This window comes from Lolium perenne, chromosome 1 (genome assembly GCF_019359855.2).
Source record: "Lolium perenne isolate Kyuss_39 chromosome 1, Kyuss_2.0, whole genome shotgun sequence".
Taxonomy (NCBI): Eukaryota; Viridiplantae; Streptophyta; class Magnoliopsida; order Poales; family Poaceae; genus Lolium; species Lolium perenne.
The window spans coordinates 205,913,573-205,935,615 of NC_067244.2; the positions used below are offsets into that span (position 1 = coordinate 205,913,573).

Below are 22,043 nucleotides of genomic sequence, written 5' to 3' on the forward strand. Positions count from 1 at the left end.
CATTAACAACATTCATGGTGACTTTGGAGGCAGCTATAGTACGGTGAGAAATGAGATCAAGGCGAAAGCAATTAGCTTCTCAGATGTTCGTTTTAGACATGAAAAAAGGGCTTCAAATTCAGAAGCTCATAGAGTGGCTCGTAGTTTTGTTTCTAGCACAGTGGGTAGACAGGTTTGGTTACTTCAGCCACCTGAAGGTTTTTGTATTCCGTTGTTGATTAATGAATAAAGAGCCACTCTTTCTCTTTCCCTCAAAAAAAAAATTTTATTCACCAATTTTTTTTTTGTTTTGGAACGGATATACAGCAATTGAACTTTTCATTGACATATAGTTCTAGGTGAAAGAACTCTACACAGAGCTGGAAAGTGGTAACAAATATTTTATATAAAACGTACGTTACAGCTTTAAAGGATAGACTGTATGAACAAATTAATTAATTAAGCTATGGACAATGGCCTGTAGTTTACAATCTAAGCTCTACACATACAATGGGTGAGAGGATTTTCCCAGAGGTCATAGTGTGGGAAGGTGGCTTCAGGGAGGCCAGTTCGTGTCTGGTGAGTGATCATCACATCCTCCACGAAAGTTGCCCATGGCATGTAAGGGTCACCGAAGAACTTAGACATGAGCCCCTTGTCCGGCTTGATAGACTTGAGCCTATGGCGCCCCATGTAGCGGCGGAAGCCGATGATCAGCTTGGCGAAATTGCCACCATGGGTCATGACAAACACGTCCGACTTCAGGCAAACCAGAAAGTCCAGTGCAGCAAGGCTGGTTACATGCTTCTTGAAATGCTCTATTTCCTCCTTGCTTGCAAGATCTTCTTTGGTGACCTGCAATCAACAAACAAAATAGATCAGTTGTATCTTCAAAAAAAACACCTGCTGGTGGTTCAAAAACTATTCTTACTATTTGCCCAACTATTCTTACTACACTATTTTCATTCCTAAACTTTGTCCAACTATCCAGTGCAGCAAGGCTGGTTAAATGCTTCTTGAAAAAATCCACTCTACATGTAATTATCAATCCTGAAATTTTCCCAACTATTCTTACTATTTTCCTTTCTGAAATTTGTAGTTTTGCACTATGTCCATATGAAGGCAATACAAAGGCAACAAACAGGGTTTGCGGTAAAGCACCTACCAAATTGGGGAACATATTCCTCAGTGGCGCCATTCTATTGTTTCCACCATACACTTGCCCGGATGCAACATATATCTGAGTCTCCTTCGTATATCCCATTGCACGCAGAATAAAACCTATTTCCCCAGGCTCAAGTGGGCAGCGGCCTTCTTTTCTCTTTTCCAATGCTAAAGGCCACAAGTGAGATCCATTCTGCATGCAAGAGAAGAAAGTATATTTAAGCACTGTGACCTTATTCCTCTTCAGGCTCATATCATTATCTGATTTCCACATAACAGACAATTCACATCAGAACATCAACATCACCTTGAAGCGTCTTGGCCATTGTTTCTGTCTATATTCAGCCATCATTGCTTTCTCCTTTCTAGTTCCAACAAAATCACAAAATGATAGACCCACCATCCCCTTCTCGAATCGAAGATGAAGAGCCCTTCAAAAGCAAGAATAACTGAGTGTGAGATATGTAAAAAAAATTGTCAACTTCAAGCAGGTTAATCTATAACTATGCTTACATGTACGGATTTACGTTGCCAGTTCGATTCCTCATCCTCGTTGCCAGCTTGTCAGCCATTTCTTCAATGCTAGGTAGAAACTTTAAGGCATGATAATTAACTCTACACCTGAGTCGGTTAATCTTCATTGGAACATTATCGTACCTGAAATGGCAAGCTCACATTACACTATAGCTATAAGTCACAACTTAGAAAGTGACCAAACGGCAAGCAATAGACCTGTGTGAACCTTGCACATGAAACTCTAATGTGAAACTTAGTGCAAATTGCATACAAGTTTCAAGATATACGAACAAAACAAAACCATGAAAATATATTCACAAAATGCTAGTATTAACACTTACCCCAACCTATCAACAAATGGCTTGATAGACATTATCTTTTTCTCTTTGATCCTTGGAAGCACATTGTCAACGTAAAACTGCGCTGATGCATATTTTGGAATATTTTTTACAGTACGCCTGTTAAAATCAGCATAAATAATAAGAAAAGTTACAATTAAGTTTAATAATATGTTTGTGTTGCACGTAAGCAAAACAACATATGCAACAAGAAGAAACAAATATATTTTACCTCACACAAAAAAGAAAATTAATGTAACCATGAAACTAAATATATAGATTAGCACCATTTTGCAGCATTACTGATATTCGCCAAACATTCAATGGTAATGGTTCTGAAATGAACAAAGTATCAACCACTAGGAAAATATCTTACCCAGTGGACAGGGCAGAATAGATGGGTTAAATGTTTGTTCAAATGATAAATGGATGAAATGTTGATATCAGACGGTTCGCAAGTAGAAAAAACTATAGGTATCAGCCAGCAAACTATCATGCCATGAAACGCACAAGTGAAAACCAATCATGAATAACACATATGACAGCTGCTACTGTGGTTTGAACTGCTATAATAAACTGGGATAACAGTAATACAGTATCAACCAGCTTAGCAACATAATCTAAGCACTGATACAAATGCTCATTTAAGATGAAGAAATGATAGGAAACAAAGAGAACTTAGGAGAAGTAGAAACCATTGCAATGCCACAGCAATACAATTTTCTTGCACCCATAAAACTCTCAGCATCTAATAGTGATAATTTGAATTGGAAAAGCAGACTTGGGAAGCCATTAATGAGGTTTAAAAGCACATACAACTTGAGTTGCATGGACTAACAAGTTCTTTCATAACAGTATAACATACATGTATGCATATATAAGTTTGCAAATAAGATAACTACACAGCTAAACCACGCAGCAGAAGTCAACTGGTTGGTTTGTTGTTCATAGACATATTCTCCAGGAGTAATTATTCCCTCCTTACCCATGTTAATGTCTATTTTAATATGAAAGAAGTAGTGCTCCCAAAATTAATATCATTCATGTGTTTATCAAGCTTTTAAACTTGACAGAAGCTAAGACAGATGAAAAGGTGAAACGGGGCAACTAACTTTATACTGGTGAACAGCTCATCCTTTTCTGTGAACCAGTCAGGAATATCTCGAACAATGCGCACATCATACTTCAAATAATTTATAAAATGATCTACATCAAAGATGTCTTCGAATTTCCTGAATAGAAACATGAAGGTTGTCAAACATTAAAGACTTGCGAAAGAAGCTAACATAATTGATACAAACAGGTGTAAACAAGCAGGATTCGTTAAAAATGAAATGTTATTCATCACTTACGTTTGATCTTTCCATATTTGATCCTGCTTCAGAACAGGCAAAATAAGTGTAGCGTTCATTATCTTAGCAATTGCAACAGCATTACATATCTGCAAATTCATCATCTAGCACAGTTAAATAGTGAACGTAGTCAAGATGCATTTAGTACATAAATAATCTGGCACAAGAAGTTAACAAATCTGCATAAGCCAATAGATTCAATCGAAGTTCAAGCTTGAAAAAAAATCATGTGTTGTTAAATCAGGAGAATTCAAAAGGTAGATAGTGTGAATAGAGCACATACGTACAGCTATGCGTTGCTGATTCAATCCACCCTCAGCGTGAATAAAAATATAGCCAGAAGTTTCATTCTCTGACACAAGATCTGCAGAATAGTAGAGAGAAATAGACAACATCGCTAATTGTCAGAATGCAACCAAGGTTTCAAGTGAATGTTTGTCATGTTTCTTAAGCTATAAGATGGTAAACATCAACATAGGATGAGTGCCCATATACTTTCATCTGAGTCGGGCTATGTAGAGAACTGTCTATCCATTTTCCCAGGAAAAACAAAAAAGGTTATTTGCTTCTCCAACCAGCCAACTTAGTACACAAACTGTGGGATTTCTTCTAGACAACTATACCATGTCTAGCAGGTCAACTGTTTGAGTTACTTAGGCGTGACCGCCACATGGTTTTTAGCAAATTTTAGTTAGCCATGCGCAGTATAACGACATTGCATTAGTATCAATATGCATGGAAAGGGCATGGCTGTGAAGTTATGAAACATCTTTCACAGCAGTTAGCAATTTTGCCAGAGTTTGATCAATTTTGTACTTGCCTGAGATCTCATCGCTGCGGCGCTCAGCGCACGGCTTCCAAGACATTGCAGCGGCACGCGGATTCTCCCACAGAGTGCCACGGCCGCTCACCTACACCAAGGCAAACAAACAAACGTCAAAACAGATGGGCGCAAAATAATTCCCCCAGAACCAGATGCAGGCTGAAATCAACATCACTTTACCCCAGGGCACTGGAGCCGAATCCCATCCTTGCGGCACAGGTAGGGCGCGTTCTAAGATCCAACGACGACACGAGTGTTGTAAGCATCAGCAGCTATCAGGGATCCCGACGAAGCACAACGAAGGTTGATGGGATCAAGGGAGTGAAGGACTCACGAGGCGTGACCAGACGGACGGGGCGGAGACGAGCGCGGCGAGCGCGAGGCAGGCAAGGACGGCGAGCAGGATCCGGTAGGAGGTCGGGGTGGAGGGCGACCTCGGATCCTCGAGCGCGAGGAGAACGCGGACGGGGCCGGGGAGGGGGGACCTCTGGTGGAGCGGAGGGGAGGAGCGGAGCGCGCCGTCCTTGCCGCCGTCGCCGCCGCCGCGTGGGGAGGAGAGGAACGGGGAGGAGGCGGAGGTGGCCGCCTCCGTGTCGCGCTTCGCGGGAGAGCTGGAGGCGCGGGCCGCCGCCGCCGCTACCGTGGCGTGCCGCAGCTCGGCCATGGCGGGATCGGTGCGAGCAGTGTCGCGGCTGCGGTGGCAGTGGGAACAGTTCGGATCGTCCGAGTGACGTGTTCGTCGCCCTGGGGCCAGATATGGTTACGGGCTTACGGCATCGCCTTTTACAGTGGTTTTAGTCAAATTTAAACTAGAACCGCGAGTAGTATTATGGTGGGACGAGGGACGAGAGTATTAAAATACTCCATCCGATCCCTTTTAGGGCTTGTTTACTTCTCTAGTATTTTTCTTCTTAAAGGTATGGGGATGGGACGGGATTTGGTGTTCACCCAATCCCCTCAAATACCCCTCCCCAAAAATACACTAGTATGATGGAGAGTTTTTGAATTAGGCAAAAAATGTGGGGATGGGAGAGGATGGGAGGGGATATCTCGGGATTATGTCGTTCAAAACCGGAGAAGTAAACGGACTAGTGGGGATTTTTCGGGATACGAAATAATCCCCTCTCATCCCCATAAATACTCTAGAAGTAAACAAGGCCTTACTTGAATCAGATTTAGTATAGCTTCACCTAACTCCAAGTCAATTACAAGGGATCGGAGGAAGTAATTAAAGTTCTAGATTTGTGAAAGTCAAACTATGTTAATTTTGATCGAGTTTGTCGGAAAATATATCGACATTTACCACACCAGGTTTGTTTACTCCGTCCAATCCGCAATAAGTGTCAGAATTTTAGTTTAAATTTGCTCCAGTCGAGAAACGGAGAAAGTGATCTTACTCTTGGAGTAGGAAGTGATGCATGCTTTCATGGGGACATTCCAACTTCCAAGCATATGGATCATCATCATGGCCACACATGGGACGAAGTGCTCATGGCTCTCTCTTCATACAACACCAATTTGTCAATCGTTTGACTCATATCACGGTCGAATGTACAGGTACGTTATAAAGAATATTTCAGATTAATTACTAACACAATCCGTCGTAGTCTAGGTGGTTAGGATACTCGGCTCTCACCCGAGAGACCCGGGTTCAAGTCCCGGCGACGGAATTTTTCATTATTTTTTGCTCTGACTTCCCTCTGACAATACCCTAAATCGCAAGTACGTTTCTGAAACAGCTAACCAAATACCATTGCACTTATTTTTCTTTCGGAGCAGAAGTCACCACCCACCATTCTATGTACCTCCAACGGTCTAACCTGTGGGCTGGAGCAGATAGTCTGAACCATTTCTACAACACCATAAGTCCAAAAGTAGGAGAACGATTGCCTATTTATCGGTTGGCCTTGGTGACCATCAATTTTACCCGCTCAGTTGGACACCTCCTACAGGTAAAGGGGGAAAGCAATCGATTGAACTATTCCGATTTACACGGACATTTCCCTGTGAAAAATCCCCTCTTCATGATATCTGCTACAATGCACATTGCTAGCTTAATCCTGGGTTGCAACCCAATTAGCATCCGCAATGGCGTCCGAGAGACACAAATTTGCGTCGCCGCTAATGTGGCCTCCAGACTCAGGCAGCAGGACAAATAAATTCTAAAGGAAATTGGTACTGAAATGCCACAGTTTCTAGATCGCACAGCTGAGGGTGATAAATCCGCTCAAGCCGAGAAGCTGAAAGGCCTAGTTGAGATGATTGGAGGCACCGCTGCCCCTCTTCAGACAGGAGAAGAGGTGGAGAAAAGAAAGAGGCTAGCAGGCCCTACTGATAAAGACAGTGATGAGGAAGATGTACAGCCAACAAAGAGAAGAAAAACAAAGAAAGAGCTAGCTGAAGAAAAAGAGGCTCGCAAGAAAGAAGTCAAGATCGAAATCGAAGCATTGTCATTGGGTTGAAGATCAATTCATATCGACAAGACTTTCCATTCATCTCAGCAAGCTCGGTTTGATTATCAGGTAATCCAATTGGGACGGGGAGTCCGGGGCACGGGGTGTGGCAAGATAGGATTAACTAAGCACTAGGGAGAGAAATCGATCGATGCCATGGCTCTGAGGCAGAGCACGCAGCTCGGCGCGGCCACCGCGTTCTTCGGCGTGCTCTCCTTCGTCCTCGCCATCGTCGCCGAGCTCAAGAAGGTACGTAATTCAAGAAGGTACGTAATTCATTAGCTCCATTGCTACGGCATCGCCATGTCCCACATGCGAATGATGATGTCCGTAGCTATCTCGGAGCAACGCGTGCCTGAGACGAATTCTTTTATTCGCAGCCGCCGTACGGGACACCGATCAGAGGCGCGGACGTGGTCGTCTGCCGGTTCCCGCCGGACCCGACGGTGGCGCTTGGCGTCCTCTCGGCGCTCGCCGCCGCGTGCTGCGCCGGCATCGGCGCCGTCTCCGTCTTCTTCCCCTACAATGGCCGGCCCATCCCGAGGAAGGCCCTCTTCGGCTACACCCTGCTCCACGTCTTCTTCCACCTCGCCATGTAAGTAATCGATCAAGAACCGCATGATACATGCTAGTACATGCGTAATGTGCTGTCATAAGTTAATTCGTAATTTCGTATCCCTTTTTAGAGGTGTCACGGTGGCCGGTGTGGCGATGACGGTGTGGGCGACGGCGACGGAGGCCGTGCACCACGTCCGGAACGTGCACCGCCACCTCAGCTACGCCTGCCCGACGGCCAAGACCGGGATGTTCGGCGGCGCGGCGTTCGTCAACCTCGACGCTTCGCTCTTCTGGCTCGTGACCAAGGCGGCGAGCAGCGCCGGTCCTGAGATTTTGAGGGCCCTGGGCGAGAATAAAATTCGGGCCTTAATATAGACACCACGATAGTAATAATGAATATATACGTAAAAACGTTTTGCAAATAACATTTAAATACATCCAAACACAATAGCATATCTACTAATATATATGTCACCATAGTTAAAAACATAATTAGCTAAGCAGTGTGGGTCTGATGGAGCTGGCATCTGGTTAAATTCATGGGATTCCTGCCAGCGTACATTCCATAGACGTATTGGACTTGCTGAACTCCTTATCTGATGCAATTGTCTTAGAGCATGTCTAACAGGCCCCGTATAACCCGCTCACCCCGTAAAATTCCGGCGGGATACGGGGCCGGAGCGAGTTTGGGCGTCTAGCAGGCCCCGTATCCGGGCTGCCCCGTTTCGGCGGAATACGGGGCCCAGGAAATCGGTCCCGTCGCCCCGTACATATAGTGGGCGCAGGTGCGAGTGAGGGGTTAACCCCTTACTCGCAACCCTAGCTCCGCCGTGCGCCGCCGCCTCCTCCTGCTCCGGCGAGCAATTAGTCGCTCCCCCGCGCCGCATTCCACCCCAGATCCTGCATGGACTGCCGCCGCCGCAGTACCGCCTCGCCGGCGAGCGGATCGAAGCGATCCCGCTCGCCGGACACCGTGGAGGAAGCGTGGTGGCGGCAATGCAAGAGATCCGCCGCCGGCAGCCGTCGCGCGGCCTGCAAGTACGACGGCGCCGCGTGCGTCCCGGAAAAGCTCATCGACTTCGTGCGGGGCGGGCGCTGGTACATCGAGGATCCGCCGATGAAGCCGATGAGCGGGCCCAAGTTCGACGAGTGGCGCGCCGACTGGGAGCGCCGCCGCTGGGCGAAGGAGGCTTGGAGCAGCGGGAGCACCAACGCTAGAGGAGCTCCGCTCGCCGGCGATGACGAGGAGGCCCCCGACTTGTTGAAGGAGCTACGGCAGTTCCTCAAGGACGACGCCAAGAGGAAGAGGGCGGAGGAGGAAGAGGTGGCGGCGGCCATCGCCGCCGCGAAGGAGGCGGAGTTGCGGGAGGCGGAGGCGGAGGCGGAGGCGGAGGCGGACTCGTACCTAGTCGACCTCCCCGAGTAGGATCGCGCATTCTGGATGTAGAATCGTTGATCCGTATGTATGATCCGTAGTATGATCAATGAAATCGAACTTCCCGGGGTTTTTATTTTTGAAAATACGGGGCGAAATACGGGTTCTGCTAGATGGAATGGCTCTTCCGTTGCCAACTTTTCGATACGGGGCGAAAAAGCAGCGAGATACGGGGCAAAAATATAAGGGGCCTGCTAGACATGCTCTTACCAGCATGTGTGCATGATGAAACGTGTAGAATCCCCGTGCAGCAGCATACGCTTGCAGTAGTATATATGCCAAGCAACCTGGATACGGACATGCATGGCAAGATGCTAGATGATTATTTTGCCCGACTCGCCGTTGAAGATGAGGACATGCAGAGCAAGAGGCTAGAGGAGGACACGCATATGCAGGCTTGAGTCGAAGATGAATAAAATGAGCTGAAGGAAGCAATGGCAAACAAACAAAAAAGTAAGATGCAAAGTGCAGGATGACAGTGAAGATGCCAAGTACGGGGTACTAATCTGACAGTACACAACATAGTAGAGAACGACTGGGAAAGGGAGAATTGGCAAGAACCTGGTATAGATAGGAGACGAACGGGTCGCGAGTGGGGGCGCTGCAGATGCGTCTCAGCTAGCAAACTCGGTACAGGTGATGGGGTAAATCGGCGGGGAATTCAGATTTGTCCAATAAAGAACGTTGGTCTCTCCTGGGCGCGGGCTTCATGTCACAGCACGGAACCAGAGCATCCCCAATCGAGTAGTGGTGTGGGTAAAATCTACAAATCTTCAGGTGTCGGCAGGATGGCGACCGGGGAGCTCTCGAGCACAGGGGCTCCATCACCAGGTGTGGTGAGGACGGGAACGCCACAGCTTCGCTATTTAAATAAGAGAAAATCTTCGGTGGGGAAGACGAGGGAGATGGAAATACATCAGTTTCTTTTGCAATTTAGTACTTGGGCAATAGGAACCCAATGTGGTGCTGTAGAAGGTGAAGAGAGATAGAGGGGAATCGTTTAATTGGGGGAGTAATTGGATACTGTAATGTTGCGGAGACGAAGAGGCTAGCGGAAGATAATACTGTACGAAAGAATTGACTGGCGAGTAATGGAACCGAATCACCGATGAAGTGGCTTGAACACGACGGTGGTCGAGCGACTAAAGGATACTTGCCTCCTCTTCTAGCCCGTGTAGGTGCATCTGGTCCAGCCCAAGTCGCCCAGGCCATATATACACGAAGCGATGCCTAGGCCCAAGTGGAAAAAGTGCGCGCCCGAGAGAGAACGACGGCAAATCCTATTCTCCGCCCAATGCGGGCGCTATCTGGCGCTCCGCACAGGGCGGAATAGGTTGGGCCAGGCCCATTAGCGGGTTAGTTAGTTTTTTTTCCTTTTTAGTCCGGTTTTCTTCTATTTTGCTGGATTTCTCTTTCATTCTTCTCAGGTTTTCTCGGTTTTTCTTCTGATATTCGGTCAGCTTATCATGAACTTTTTCAAATTCAAACATTTTCTAGATTCGAACATATTTGAAATCTAAACATTTTTTAATATAAACTTTTCTAAAACATGAACTTTTTCAAATTTTGATTTTTTTCACATTTGAACTTTTTTTAGATTTGAACATTTTTCAGATTCGAACATTTTTCACAATGCGAACATTTTTCATATTTGAACTTTTTTGAATTTGAACAAATTTTAAATTGAACATTTTTTGAATTTAAACATTTTAATTTGAATTTTTTATTTTAATAATCTTTAATCGGAACATTTTCAAGTTCGAACAATTTTCATATTGAACTATTTCGAATTTCAACAATTATTAAAGTTAAACATTTCTAAAATCTAAACCAAAAAAGAAAAGAAAGGAATGAAGCTTTACGTGATGACAGAGTTAGCGTACGTGTATGAACATGGGCCGAGCCCATTCTTAGATCGGAACTGATTCCTTAAGCGGAAGCGAATGCAAACATCGCTTCAAGCGTTGTGTAGGGGCTCCCGAGAACGACCGACCACAGACGATAGCACAAACGGCTGGGTGACGTGGACGCATGAAATGGCTGGAAAATGAGGTAGTGGGGGGCTGCTATTTAGAGATAAAAGATACATATATTTAGGATTGTGCCCCTAGATTTTTGGGACCCTGGGCGGCCGCACACCCTGCCCACCCATCAGGGCCAGCCCTGGCGGCGAGGCCCGCGGCGGAGGCGGCAGCGCGGGGCACGAGGAGAAGTGATTGTTTCACGACAGGCTTGCATCACTACAGTTCTACACATTGTAACACTGCGAGATGGCATGCATGTGCGCGCGTATGTATGTCTCCCTTCATCCAAAAAAAAAAAGATGTCTCCAGATCGAGGAAACTAATGTGTGTCTTCTTTGAATTACTTGCCTAATTTTTCGATAAAGGAATATATTAATATGAAAAGATATCAATTACACCTAGCCTCTGCAACAACGCTCCACCCTAATGGCAGTACGGATGCACACAGCCAAAAAAGAGTAAAGAAAACTAAGAAAAAAGTCCCGCTACAGCCTTCTAGACCTAGCAACAGCAATACAATCACCACCGTGACAACACCTGAAGTACAGACTCTCCAAAAGCGACGCCTCCAAGAAGGAAACAATGCACCAGCGCCGTCGTCGCCCGACCAAAGGTCTTAGGATTTCTCCCTAGGCCAGACCTTGGGTTTTCACCCTGAGAGGTAAGACTCTGAACTTTCCATGTGCTGCCGCCCCCACATGCATACCACTGCTGCAAGCCCAGAACGCCAAGCAGATCCCTCAGCATCACGTTGACTCGAACCTCCTTTAGCCAGTCCACCAATCCGGCCTTCATGATATTCCTTCTTCTGACTTCACCATGGACCAAAAAGTCATCTGATGTCAACACAGAATGTAGCTTCGCGGCGCTCCCTCCGGAACCAAACGATCGGAATAAAAACATGGGTGCGCGCGACCGAATACCACCCGATCCAGCAAACTGCAGGCAAAATATGCACTGTTCCATTCGCCAGTGGAGCTTTCCGGAACTCATCTCTCCAGCCAGATCAAAGCAAACTGACCTCCGGTAGATCTTCATCTTCGCTTGCGAGAAACCCGAGGACCGCCACCAAAAACAAAGCAAGACCAGCAGCCCCCACGCCGCCGGTCCCTCCTGCCAGATCACCAGGGAAGAAGACGGCGGCGCGGATCATGCTTACCACCGCTGAACCGTCACCGGGGGCGGAGGCCGCCACCGCTCCACCGAATCCTCCATGGCTACCGACGGAGAGCATCAGGCCCCCGCCAAGTAGCCGTGCCGCCCAGCTTCCTCCACCGGCGCTTCATCACCTCCCATTCAACGCCACCGTGGAAACCCTCTCCTCCCCCTCGTCGTTCGACAGAAGGGGCGCCGCCGCCGCCGCCGTGGCGAAGGCCGGGCCGGGGCTAGGCCGGGGCCGGAGCCGGGGCCAAGGCCAGTGGCCGGGCCGAGGCCGAGACCGGCAACAGCGGCGGCTGAGGTGCGGCGGTCCGGGGGCGGCTGCTCGGAGCGGGGCGGGCAGATCCTCTGCCGCCGCCCGGGAGAGGGGTGGGAGAGGAGGAGACGGCGGCGGGGGCGGGCAAATCTTGAAATGTTACATAAGGGGATTCAATTTTGTGAAATGCTATAATTACTTGCCTGATAGGTAAAGTTAAAAATTGGAGCATGCTGAGAGTCCCCCGAGGGATCAAATCCCCGATCCCCGGGTCAAGAGCCGTAGGATTCCATGATCTACACCGTTCAGATCGGTCAACCCTCCTAGCAAAACAAAAAAAAATGAAGAGAAAAGGAGAATAGATCTCGGGACAGAGGGATTCCCTTTGGTCATGGTGATCTTTTGAAACCCAAGCCCCAGTTATAGTGATTTTTTTGGCATTTTTCTTGGTTATACTTATATGGGCTACAACAATTTACAATAGACAGATTTGATACGGGAGCACGGGACAACAATAGTGTCCGAGCATAGGAACAAGAAATATAGGGTTCATTTTGTCATGCATGGCATAGTTGTTGCCTTGCTACCGTAGTTTGCATTTGGGTGCTAAAAATAATGCGGCATAATATAATGTGGAGGCCACAGCCGTATCATGGAGTAATAGATACATGGCCTAGAAATTAAGAATGCAACAAAAGTATGGGAATCAAGTCTTCATTATTGGCGTGAAAAAGATGGCACACACACAACACAACAAAATTGCATCTTTAATCTCGACGATCTCTTACTACATCTGCCGACCGCTCAGCAGTTTGGGCTGAAGGAGACGAGCTTGCATGTGTTCTTGCCCGCAGAGCTCTGCTTGAGCACCTCCGCCTCATATGTTTTGTGCGAGCCGTCGAGCCGCAACGCGTCGATAGCGAGCATATACTTCGTGTCGCCCATCACCTTGCCGCCCAAAACCTTGACGAACCTGAGCCTGCAGTTCGTCACCTTGTTCTGCTCGTCCACCGCACACCTACCTAGCCCTTGGACAAGAGGGTCATCAACCTTGGGGATCGGTCGCCATTCCTCACCGACCGCCGCCATGGGTGCCACGACAACGGCGTAAAGGACGACAGCTCCGGCGAGGAGGAGAAAGGTGGTTCTCATTGTTGCTTGTCGGCGGCTATCCTACCTTGAGATGAGTCTGTAGAAACAATGATGGTGTGTGGAGAAGAGGGGAACTGGCGAGCATTTAAATAGCCATGGATTTGATACACTATGAATGAGGTATATTAATTGCGCGTATCTGCAAATATATTGCATGATTAATTGAGCACATAAGACAAGAACGGCAATTGATGATTTAGCTGGCAGAAATTAATATTGTGTGACTGTCCATATCAACGGTGCTGCAAAAAAAGGGGAGCGCAAGCACAATATGTGCACTGAACTATGAGTTCGTAATTCAAAGGGGGCACCGGGTAAAAATAAAATAGTAATAATTTCAATGGTCAGAATTATGCGTAGAAAAATTTACACAAAGGTTCAAGTTTTACACGAGTTTTCACCAAGAATATCATTCTGAATCTTGTACAAAAACACATGTATGTATAGGCAAGAAAAATAAATGAGGAGCACTGACGAAAGAATTATTCCTCTTGTCAATTATTGAGGAGGACCAAAAGTACTGAAACGTACAATTTCAAGGGTATTTTTAGCAAATAAACCAGGGTATAAACAATTTTCCTGCATGTTAGGGTCTTTTAGCATATAAGGTGGTCCCTGTCTCGCCACATGCCACTACGTATATGCCAATATATGTTTTTTAGATGACTATTATTATTATTATTATTGCAAATTTACAAGAGCACAAGATGACTTAGAGATGAATCATGGAGAAAAAAGAGACCCAAACATGTACTTGAACACTATTATTAGCAAAAGAACCTTCACGGCAGGCGATAGCCTCTAGTGTGGCCGGATGGGAAATTCTAGGGACATCCAAGGCCGAGGCACCGAGAAATAAACCATTTGCATCTCTACAGACAACTGCAACAACACCTATGTTGCCATGTTTTGCTACATCAACATCACCATTTACTTTGACGAAATTCAGAGGAGGTGCTAGCGAGGAAGTAGTTGATTGTGTAGCAACCATCCTAGTCGTTGTAGACTCTACCCGAGTTGGTTTCTTCGAATGTGCAATATTCAGTTCTGCGAGATAGTTTGTGGTGAACCAAAAAAACGAGAGGGGGCTTTGATAAATTTCTTCATGAATAGCCTTGGGTCTGGCACTCCAAATTTCCCAAAGAGAGACCATTACTTCCGTGAATTTCTCATGTGACAGAGTGTCTATAAGGAAGAAAATCCATTCTTTAACATTTCCACGCTGGTTTATACTCATATGTTCTGTGAGTTCTTCGTTGATCAGAGCCCAAACACACCGCGTTGTTGTGCAATATATGAGTGAATGCCTCCATTCATCATTCACAGTAGCACAAAAAGGGCACCCGGCCATGGTTGACATGTTCGTGTGATGGCGAACCGACTTTATGGGCATGGAGTGATGTGCTAAACTCCAAAGAAAGACTCTGATTTTGCTCGGCACTTTGGTTTTCCACATCTTTGTCCATTGTTTAGATGTGCAACAACTAGGATATATATAGATTGATGTCCAAAGCGATTTTGTACCAATCAGATTCTAATCTGATCGCATGTAAACTTGATGTACATGTTGATTGCAATAGACAAGAGGAACATCGGAGCTTATCGAGGGTGAAACCTAGGCGGTCGGCCCCCAGCGAAAAGCACTTTTTGTACTACCCTGTTCGAGCCCACGAGGCCATAAGACCCATTTGTCCCACCGAGTAGTCAAGCAGGTTTCTCTGGCTACCCTTAAAAAAAGCAGGTTCCTCTGCACGACTACACCCTAAAAAAAGCAGGTTCCGCAACATGGACTCATCACTCATAGCTCGAACTGCCTCCGCCGCTGCAGTTTGCAAGCTACCCTCCGGCCGGCCGGCGAGGCCAACTCTCTCCTTGTGTCCCCGTTTTCCGTGGTACTTTCCTCTTTTCCTAGTACCATAGTCCCAATTGCACTTCTTGATTTGTTAGTTTTGATTCTTGCATCTTAGAATTGGGGAAATTTCTAGGTAGGTCATAGATTTCGCAGTAAATTGAAATTCTTGGTAGCTCCCGAGGCGGGATCTAGTGTGGCCATGCTGATGGCGCTGCATGCTGGATCCTCTACACCGGCTAATGCTGAGGGTTGTTCTGGTTTTGAGGTATGTGTGCATGGAAAAAATTATATGCCTTTTGATTCTTATCAAACATATGATAATAATTTGTATAATTCACCTACATAGTTCGGTGAGAAGCTCGATGGAGCTAATGGTGGTAATAGTATGGAGGAGACTAATTTGGTTAAAATGGTTTTGTCTGAAGAAAATCCTTTAGGCTCACATAATTTGTTGCATGTTAATAATATTGCTAAACCCCAAAATTTTCAAACTTTGGTTCAGGCGCTTGATGGAGCAGACAATAATGTTCAGTTGAGGAGTTCGAAGAGTGCACTTTTGCCGACTGAGGAGGAGGTAATTGCGTTCGGTGGTATTGCTCCTTCTATGGTTCGATCCAGTGCACGGTTTCAGCGCATGGACAATACTGACGATGAGGTCATGGACAAAGCTAAGAAGCTAGCTCAGCAACCCATCTCTCTTTTATTGAAAAGGATAGTGCGGAGATAATAGGGTTAGCTTCACGATTAGGGGTTTCTTTGGGAAAGGATGTTAAGGAGGCAAGGCAAACGGTAGATAGTATAAAAAAAAGTAGAAGAAATCAGTAATATTCAATACCTACAAAAGAAACTAGATTGTGTATTTGAAGGGGATAATGGTCCCTCAAATTTGATCATGACTAATGTGTCAGCCTTATGTGAAGATCTTATTGACGACAATAATGAGATTAGTGATGTTGATGATTTAATAGGAGATCCTCTACCACCTATAAAAGAGAAGAAGATAAGGAAAAAAAAGGTATATGATTCATCTAATATCTGTAGGAGTACTAGGAAGAGAGTTAAGAAATTATACTAAAATGCAGAATCTAAAAGGCATTATTTGGGATGGAGATGGCTTTGGGGATACGGCTAAACACATTTTTGTTAAAGAATCCATTAGGGAATATGCACTTGATTTCATCTTTGCTGGAAACAGGGAGATCAAATTTTGCAATCCCTTTTTTAAATCAACTAGCCGACCCTTTTAATTTCTCCTGGTTTTGTTTACCCCCTCAAGGGAGGTCGGGTGGAATTTTGGTGGGAGTTAATTCCGACAATATTGAGGTACTAAAAGGTACTACTGGGGACTTTTGTGTACGGTTACATATGAAATATAAGAGATATGGATTTGAATGGAATTTTGTGCCGGTCTATGGGGCTGCCCAAGATGCACAAAAACCTGATTTCCTAGCTGAACTAGTGAGAATGTGTGATAATCAAGATCTTCCTATGATGGTAGGAGGAGATTTCAATATCATTAGAAAGAAAGAAGAAGAAACAACGACAATTTTAATGCAAGATGGCCTTTTATGTTCAATGCGATCATTCAATCTCTCAACTTAAGGGAATTAGCCCTATCAGGGAGACAATATACATGGGCCAGTAGAAGAGATAATCCAACCTATGAGAAACTAGATAGAATTCTGACAACAGTGGATTGGGAGCAGAAATCTCCATTAGTATCGGTGAGAGCTTTATCTAGGACAGGATCTGGGTCTGACCATACTCCTCTCCTAATAGACTCTGGCATCAAAGCACATAATGGAAATCAACCTAGATTCTCTTTTGAGCTATTCTGGTTCAGACAAGAGGGTTTCTATGATATAGTAGCAAAGAAATGGAATTCTATTTCTGAATGTTGTAGTCCTATTGAGCGATGGAAAAAATAAGATTCGACATTTGAGACATTTCTTAAAAGGTTGGGCTAAGAGTATGAGTGGTAACTATAAAAAATAAAAAGAGAGACTAATTGCTCTTATTGATGATCTTGATCTTAAAGCGAAGAATACTCCTCTTTCTCAAGCCGAAAGGGCTACATTGAAAGATGCAAATGAAAAAATCACCAAATTAAGAAGAGATGAGGAGACTAAATGGGCTCAAGGAGCCAAAGTAAAACATATTCAACAATGGGGGAGTAATACTAAGTATTTTCATATCATTGCCAATGGCAAAAAAGGAAAAAGGAAATTTATCAACTCGAGCAAGATGAAGGAACTACTGTTGGTGATGAAGATTTGAAGGTTTATATTTCTGGATTTTATAGGAAACTTTTTGGAGAACCAATCCCATCCAATGTTGGTCTAATTGAGGACAACAATCAGGATATACCAAAGCTTTCTGTTCAGGAGAATAAACTTCTTACCGATCCTTTTACTGAGAAGGAGGTGCATGAAGCTATTTCTCAAATCGAACATAACAAAGCTCCTGGGCTGGATGGTTTTCCCGCAGAGTTTTATCAGAAATCTTGAGAAGTCATTAAGGCATACATAATGGCGCTTTTTAATCAGTTGCATAGTGGGGAGCTGTCCCTATATAAACTGAATTATGGCATTATCACGTTGTTGCCCAAAAAGGAAAATGCAGTTCAGATTCAGCAATATAGACCTATTTGTTTTCTTAATGTGAGTTTCAAAGTGTTCACTAAAGTTGGTACTAATCGTGCAATGGATATTGCGTCCAAAGTGATTAGACCTACGCAAACGGCTTTTATGCCAGGTAGACATATTCTGGAAGGAGTGGTTATTTTACATGAAACAATTCATGAGTTACATTCAAATAAAATGGATGGGGTCTTATTAAAAATTGATTTCGAGAAGTCTTATGATAAGGTTAAATGGTCATTTCTACAAGAAACGTTAAGGATGAAAGGCTTTGCGCCAGAATGGTGTCGTTTCATCAAAGATTTTGTCCATGATGGAAGCGTCGCTGTCAAAGTTAATTATGATATCGGGCATTATTTTCAAACTAGGAAGGGGTTGAGACAGGGGGATCCTGTATCACCTATATCCTATTTAACATTGTTGTAGATATGCTGGCTATTTTAATCGAACGCACTAAGGCAGGTGGCCAAGTGGGAAGCCTAATCCCTCATCTTGTTGAGGGAGGTATTTTAATTTTACAATATGCGGATGATACAATCTTGTTTATGGAACATGACTTGCAGAAGGCACTAAATATGAAACTAATTTTGTGTATTTCCGAACAACTATCGGGTTTAAAATTAACTTCCATAAGAGCGAACTTTTCTGTTTCGGAAATGCGAGGGAAGAGGAGCAGCAATATAAACATATTTTTGGATGTGAGACGGGCTCTATGCCGTTGAAGTACCTTGGAGTTTCTATTCATTACAAAACCCTTAGAAATTCAGATTGGTATCTGGTAGAAACTCGATTTGAAGGCAAATTGGGTTATTGGAAAGGCAAGTTATTATCTTATGGGGATAGACTTGTTTTGATCAATTCTGTGTTGACAAGTTTACCGATGTTTATGTTATCTTTCCTCGAAATTCCGAAGGGGGTTCTGAAACGGCTAGATTTTTATAGATATAGATTTTTTTGGCAAGGAGATGGGGAAAAGAGGAAATATAGATTAACAAGATGGAATATCATTTGTAGGCCAAAAGATCAAGGAGGTCTTGGTATTGAAGTTCTAGAATTTAAAAACAAATGCCTTTTAAGTAAATGGCTTTTTAAATTGTTGAATGAAGAGGGTGTGTGGCAGGAGTTATTACACAATAAATATCTCTCTCAGAAAACTCTTTCTCAAGTTCAGATTAAACCATCTGATTCACCTTTTTGGAAAGGACTTATGCATGTGAAAGATGATTTCTTTGCAAGAGGTCATTTTAAATTAGGGGATGGGGCGTGTCGAGGGTACTCCTCGCCAATGCCCTCTGATAGGGGCTTAGGGTTGACGGAATCCTGTAGGCTGACACGAGACATCGGTTTTCAGACAAGCGGGGAGAGCAATTTACCCAGGTTCGGGGCCCTCGATGAGGTAAAACCCTTATGTCCTGCCTGTCTGTTCTTTGATTATGAAGACAATGGGTTACAATGGGGTGCCGAATAGTTCGGCTGAGATCTAGTCGAGATTGTTATTGCTAGGGTTACCTAGCTCTAAGCTTTTCCTGGCTAAGATTGCTAAGATTGATCGTGTCCCTCGGCAGCCCCTCTCCTGGCCTTTATATAGGAGGCCAGGTCTCAAGAGGTCTAACCGAATACGACTAGATTTACAGTAGTTTAGATCCAATCTTTCCTTGTTTAATCGCTTCCTTGTCTTGCACGTCAAGGAATCTTCTGGTGCGCCGACCTAGTGGCCCATCACGCCTTCAGGTATCTTCATGGGCCTCCAATTAGTCAATACCAGATAGGGCAACATTGGTTACTCGAAGGGTAATGCCCACGTCAGTAGCCCCCGAGTGTCTAGCCGAAGATTATTCGGGTAGAGACTTAATGCATGTCTTCTCTTGATATTCTTCTCCTTCATTGTCCTTGTTCATCTTGAATCTGCTTCACCTTCTTTTATCGGGTGCGCGTCAGCGCTCCCGATGGGAGTAGCCCCGAGTCTAGGTACGGATGTTTGCAATCCGTGCGTAGACTCAAGTTGTTCTACTCGAATACTTTCTTCTGCCGAATTTTTCACAGATCTTCATAGGTCATCCGATATACTTTCATTACACAAAGGATAATGAGTAATGTGCCCAACTTTTGTTGGTTAACTGCCGATGGCAAAACAACGTTACCCTACACAGAATCAAGTCCCCGGGCATGATCCTGGAGTGCAAAAAACTTTTAACGGGTGTGCACCACGTCCTCCCGATGGGAGTAATTATCGAGTCTGGGTACAGACTCAAACCTTCTTCCTTCGACCGCTTATTCTGTCGAGCCTTCTTTTTATCGGGTGCACGTCAGTGCTCCCGATGGGAGTAGCCCCCGAGTCTAGGTTCGGATGCTTATAATCTGTGTGTAGACTCAAGTCCTTCATCCGATGATTTTTCATGTTTCCTTCGAGTGCCTCTAGTTTTTTTTATGACGTCATAGTTGTGGGCCGATTGACGGGATTTGACTTGACGTGTAACTGATGTGGGCCAATTGATAGGACTTGACCTCACGGGCCCACCCTAGTTCTGTGCAGGCAGTTTTTAGGTCTTGACTAGTGCACGCGCGGCGATCGAGGCGTCTCCTCAATTTTCGCGCGACGTGGGAATAATGGGCCGCCGGTTCCACTCCTTCTTCAAGCGCCACGTGTACAGTCAGATCTGCTCCTTCCCCCACGATGCTTTGTGGAGTTATGGCCACGACTGGGCTCAAATTCTTACGGGATAAATAGGGAGCCTCCTTTCTTTTTTACCTTTTACCCCGTTCACTGCTCATCTTCTCCTTCAAGCCTCCTGTTCCTCTGCCTCTCCATCTGAAGCTTCGTTCATCATGGGCAAAAAGAAGGGTGGCAGCACATCGGAGACGGCCAAAGTTAGCCGTGACTGGAGCGCCTCTGCTATTTCCAACCGCGACATCAACAAGCTTCGCGCCCTCGGTTTCATCTCCGCATCTGAGGATGACATTCGTCTCCCAGGTTCGGTTTCTCGCCCAAGTCCCCCAAAGGGCTTCACCGTCATGTTTGCCGCTTTTCTGTTCCGTGGACTTTCTCTCCCGGCACACGAGTTCCTTCGCTCCCTCCTTTTCTTCTATGGGATTCAGCTCTGGCAGCTGACCCCAAATTCCATCCTCCACCTTTCCATTTTTATCACCGTCTGCGAAGCCTTCCTCGGCATTGAGCCTCACTGGGGCCTTTGGAGGAAGATCTTCTATGTGAAGCGTCATAACGATAGCAACGGCCCCCCGTTGTCGGCGGCGTTGGCTTCGTTGTCAGGAAGGAGGTCGACTACTTCGATTATTCGATGAAGGAATCCTTCCAGGGCTGGCGCAACAAGTGGTTCTACCTTCGGGACCCTGCTGTTCCTGGGCGGCGTTCAAATCTCCCTCTTTTTGACGATGTCTTGGTAGCTCACAAGAAGAAGTCTTGGAACAACGCCCTTTCTCCCGAAGAAAAGGCGACAGCCGATGAGCTATTCGAGCAAATAGTCACCTTGAAGAATACAGGAGGCCTGACGATGTGCGGCACTGAAGTAGTTTCAGTGTTCCTACAACGTCGAGTGCAGCCGCTGATGTCTCGCCCTCACCAGTTGTGGCTTTACACTGGCAAAAACGACAAGTCGAGGGTCAACTCTGCCGACCTATCGGCAGATGAGCTCCAGAACGAGGTTCATCGCCTAACATGCCTCAGCACCAAGGACACCATTGTCTTGACATCAGCGCGCCCTCCTTATGATCTCAAGCATCTTCCGTCCGAGGTAACCTTATCATTCTTCGTTTACTTTCATTACTTCTTCTTTCTGTTTGTGCCTTACATGTTTTCTATCCTTCCACAGGCTCCCGCTGTCGCCCAATGTTATCCTCCCTCACCCGAGAGTGGCGTGGTATTAGAGGATGACGACGACGATTCTGAGGGAACCGAAGATGCTCAACACGTCCTTGAGGACAGCGATGTCCAAGAGGAGGAAGCTGCCGAAGATGACGCCTTTCTCAAGAGCAGACGTCGTAAGCAGGTACATGATGATCTTATCACATCGGCTGAATCAAGTCCTAGAGGAGGAGATAATGATGCCGACGAAGCTGCTTCGCCTCCTCCTGCTAAGAAGGGTTCAACAAGCTTCTTCGTGGACGAAGATGATCTGGACCTGTGAGCATTTATACTCTTTTTATTTTTATTTCTTGTCACCTTGTATGCTAACCGCACACTGTACTTAAACAGCTCTGCCGATGACGATGACGATGTTCCTCTCGCAAAGAGGGCTAAACTAGCTTCTGAGAGAGCAGCATCGGCTAAGGAATCGAACCCTTCTCCTGCCAAGTCAACACCTCCATCCCGAATGGGTGTAGAGAAGG

General features: G+C 45.5%; 2 protein-coding genes and 1 non-coding gene across 3 annotated transcripts; 2 read left to right on the forward strand and 1 right to left on the reverse strand.

Annotated features, from left to right (window-relative positions):
* Positions 1–360: 360 nt before the first annotated feature.
* LOC127320839 (protein PECTIC ARABINOGALACTAN SYNTHESIS-RELATED) lies at positions 361–4,919 on the reverse strand. Its single transcript, XM_051349930.2, has 11 exons — positions 4,507–4,919; positions 4,353–4,403; positions 4,170–4,260; positions 3,637–3,713; positions 3,350–3,438; positions 3,110–3,229; positions 2,001–2,117; positions 1,657–1,800; positions 1,451–1,574; positions 1,145–1,336; positions 361–834 (listed from the first exon to the last, which is right to left on the reverse strand). Exons 1-11 carry the CDS (start codon positions 4,834–4,836, stop codon positions 472–474), a joined length of 1,698 nt encoding a protein of 565 aa, XP_051205890.1. The 5' UTR covers positions 4,837–4,919; the 3' UTR covers positions 361–471.
* An 850-nt stretch (positions 4,920–5,769) lies between these two features.
* Positions 5,770–5,842, forward strand: TRNAE-CUC (transfer RNA glutamic acid (anticodon CUC)). The gene has a single exon. It is a non-coding gene; the product is annotated as a tRNA-Glu (tRNA).
* Positions 5,843–6,028: 186 nt separating this feature from the next.
* Positions 6,029–7,558, forward strand: LOC127336599 (uncharacterized). Its single transcript, XM_051363429.2, has 4 exons — positions 6,029–6,124; positions 6,695–6,874; positions 7,006–7,220; positions 7,312–7,558. Exons 2-4 carry the CDS (start codon positions 6,782–6,784, stop codon positions 7,556–7,558), a joined length of 555 nt encoding a protein of 184 aa, XP_051219389.1. The 5' UTR covers positions 6,029–6,124; positions 6,695–6,781.
* Positions 7,559–22,043: the final 14,485 nt, after the last annotated feature.

What these genes read in the sequence shown, in the direction of transcription:
- LOC127320839 (XM_051349930.2), bottom strand. Translation starts at nt 4,836, where the DNA reads ATGGCCGAGCTGCGGCACGCCACGGTAGCGGCGGCGGCGGCCCGCGCC. An exon ending in CGTCCGTCTGGTCACGCCTC is followed by an intron (nt 4,404 to 4,506) that starts GTGAGTCCTTCA and finishes GTTGGATCTTAG; the next exon opens with AACGCGCCCTACCTGTGCCG. An exon ending in CAAATATGGAAAGATCAAAC is followed by an intron (nt 3,230 to 3,349) that starts GTAAGTGATGAA and finishes GTTTCTATTCAG; the next exon opens with GAAATTCGAAGACATCTTTG.
- LOC127336599 (XM_051363429.2), top strand. Translation starts at nt 6,782, where the DNA reads ATGGCTCTGAGGCAGAGCACGCAGCTCGGCGCGGCCACCGCGTTCTTC. An exon ending in TCGTCGCCGAGCTCAAGAAG is followed by an intron (nt 6,875 to 7,005) that starts GTACGTAATTCA and finishes TTTTATTCGCAG; the next exon opens with CCGCCGTACGGGACACCGAT. An exon ending in GTCTTCTTCCACCTCGCCAT is followed by an intron (nt 7,221 to 7,311) that starts GTAAGTAATCGA and finishes ATCCCTTTTTAG; the next exon opens with AGGTGTCACGGTGGCCGGTG.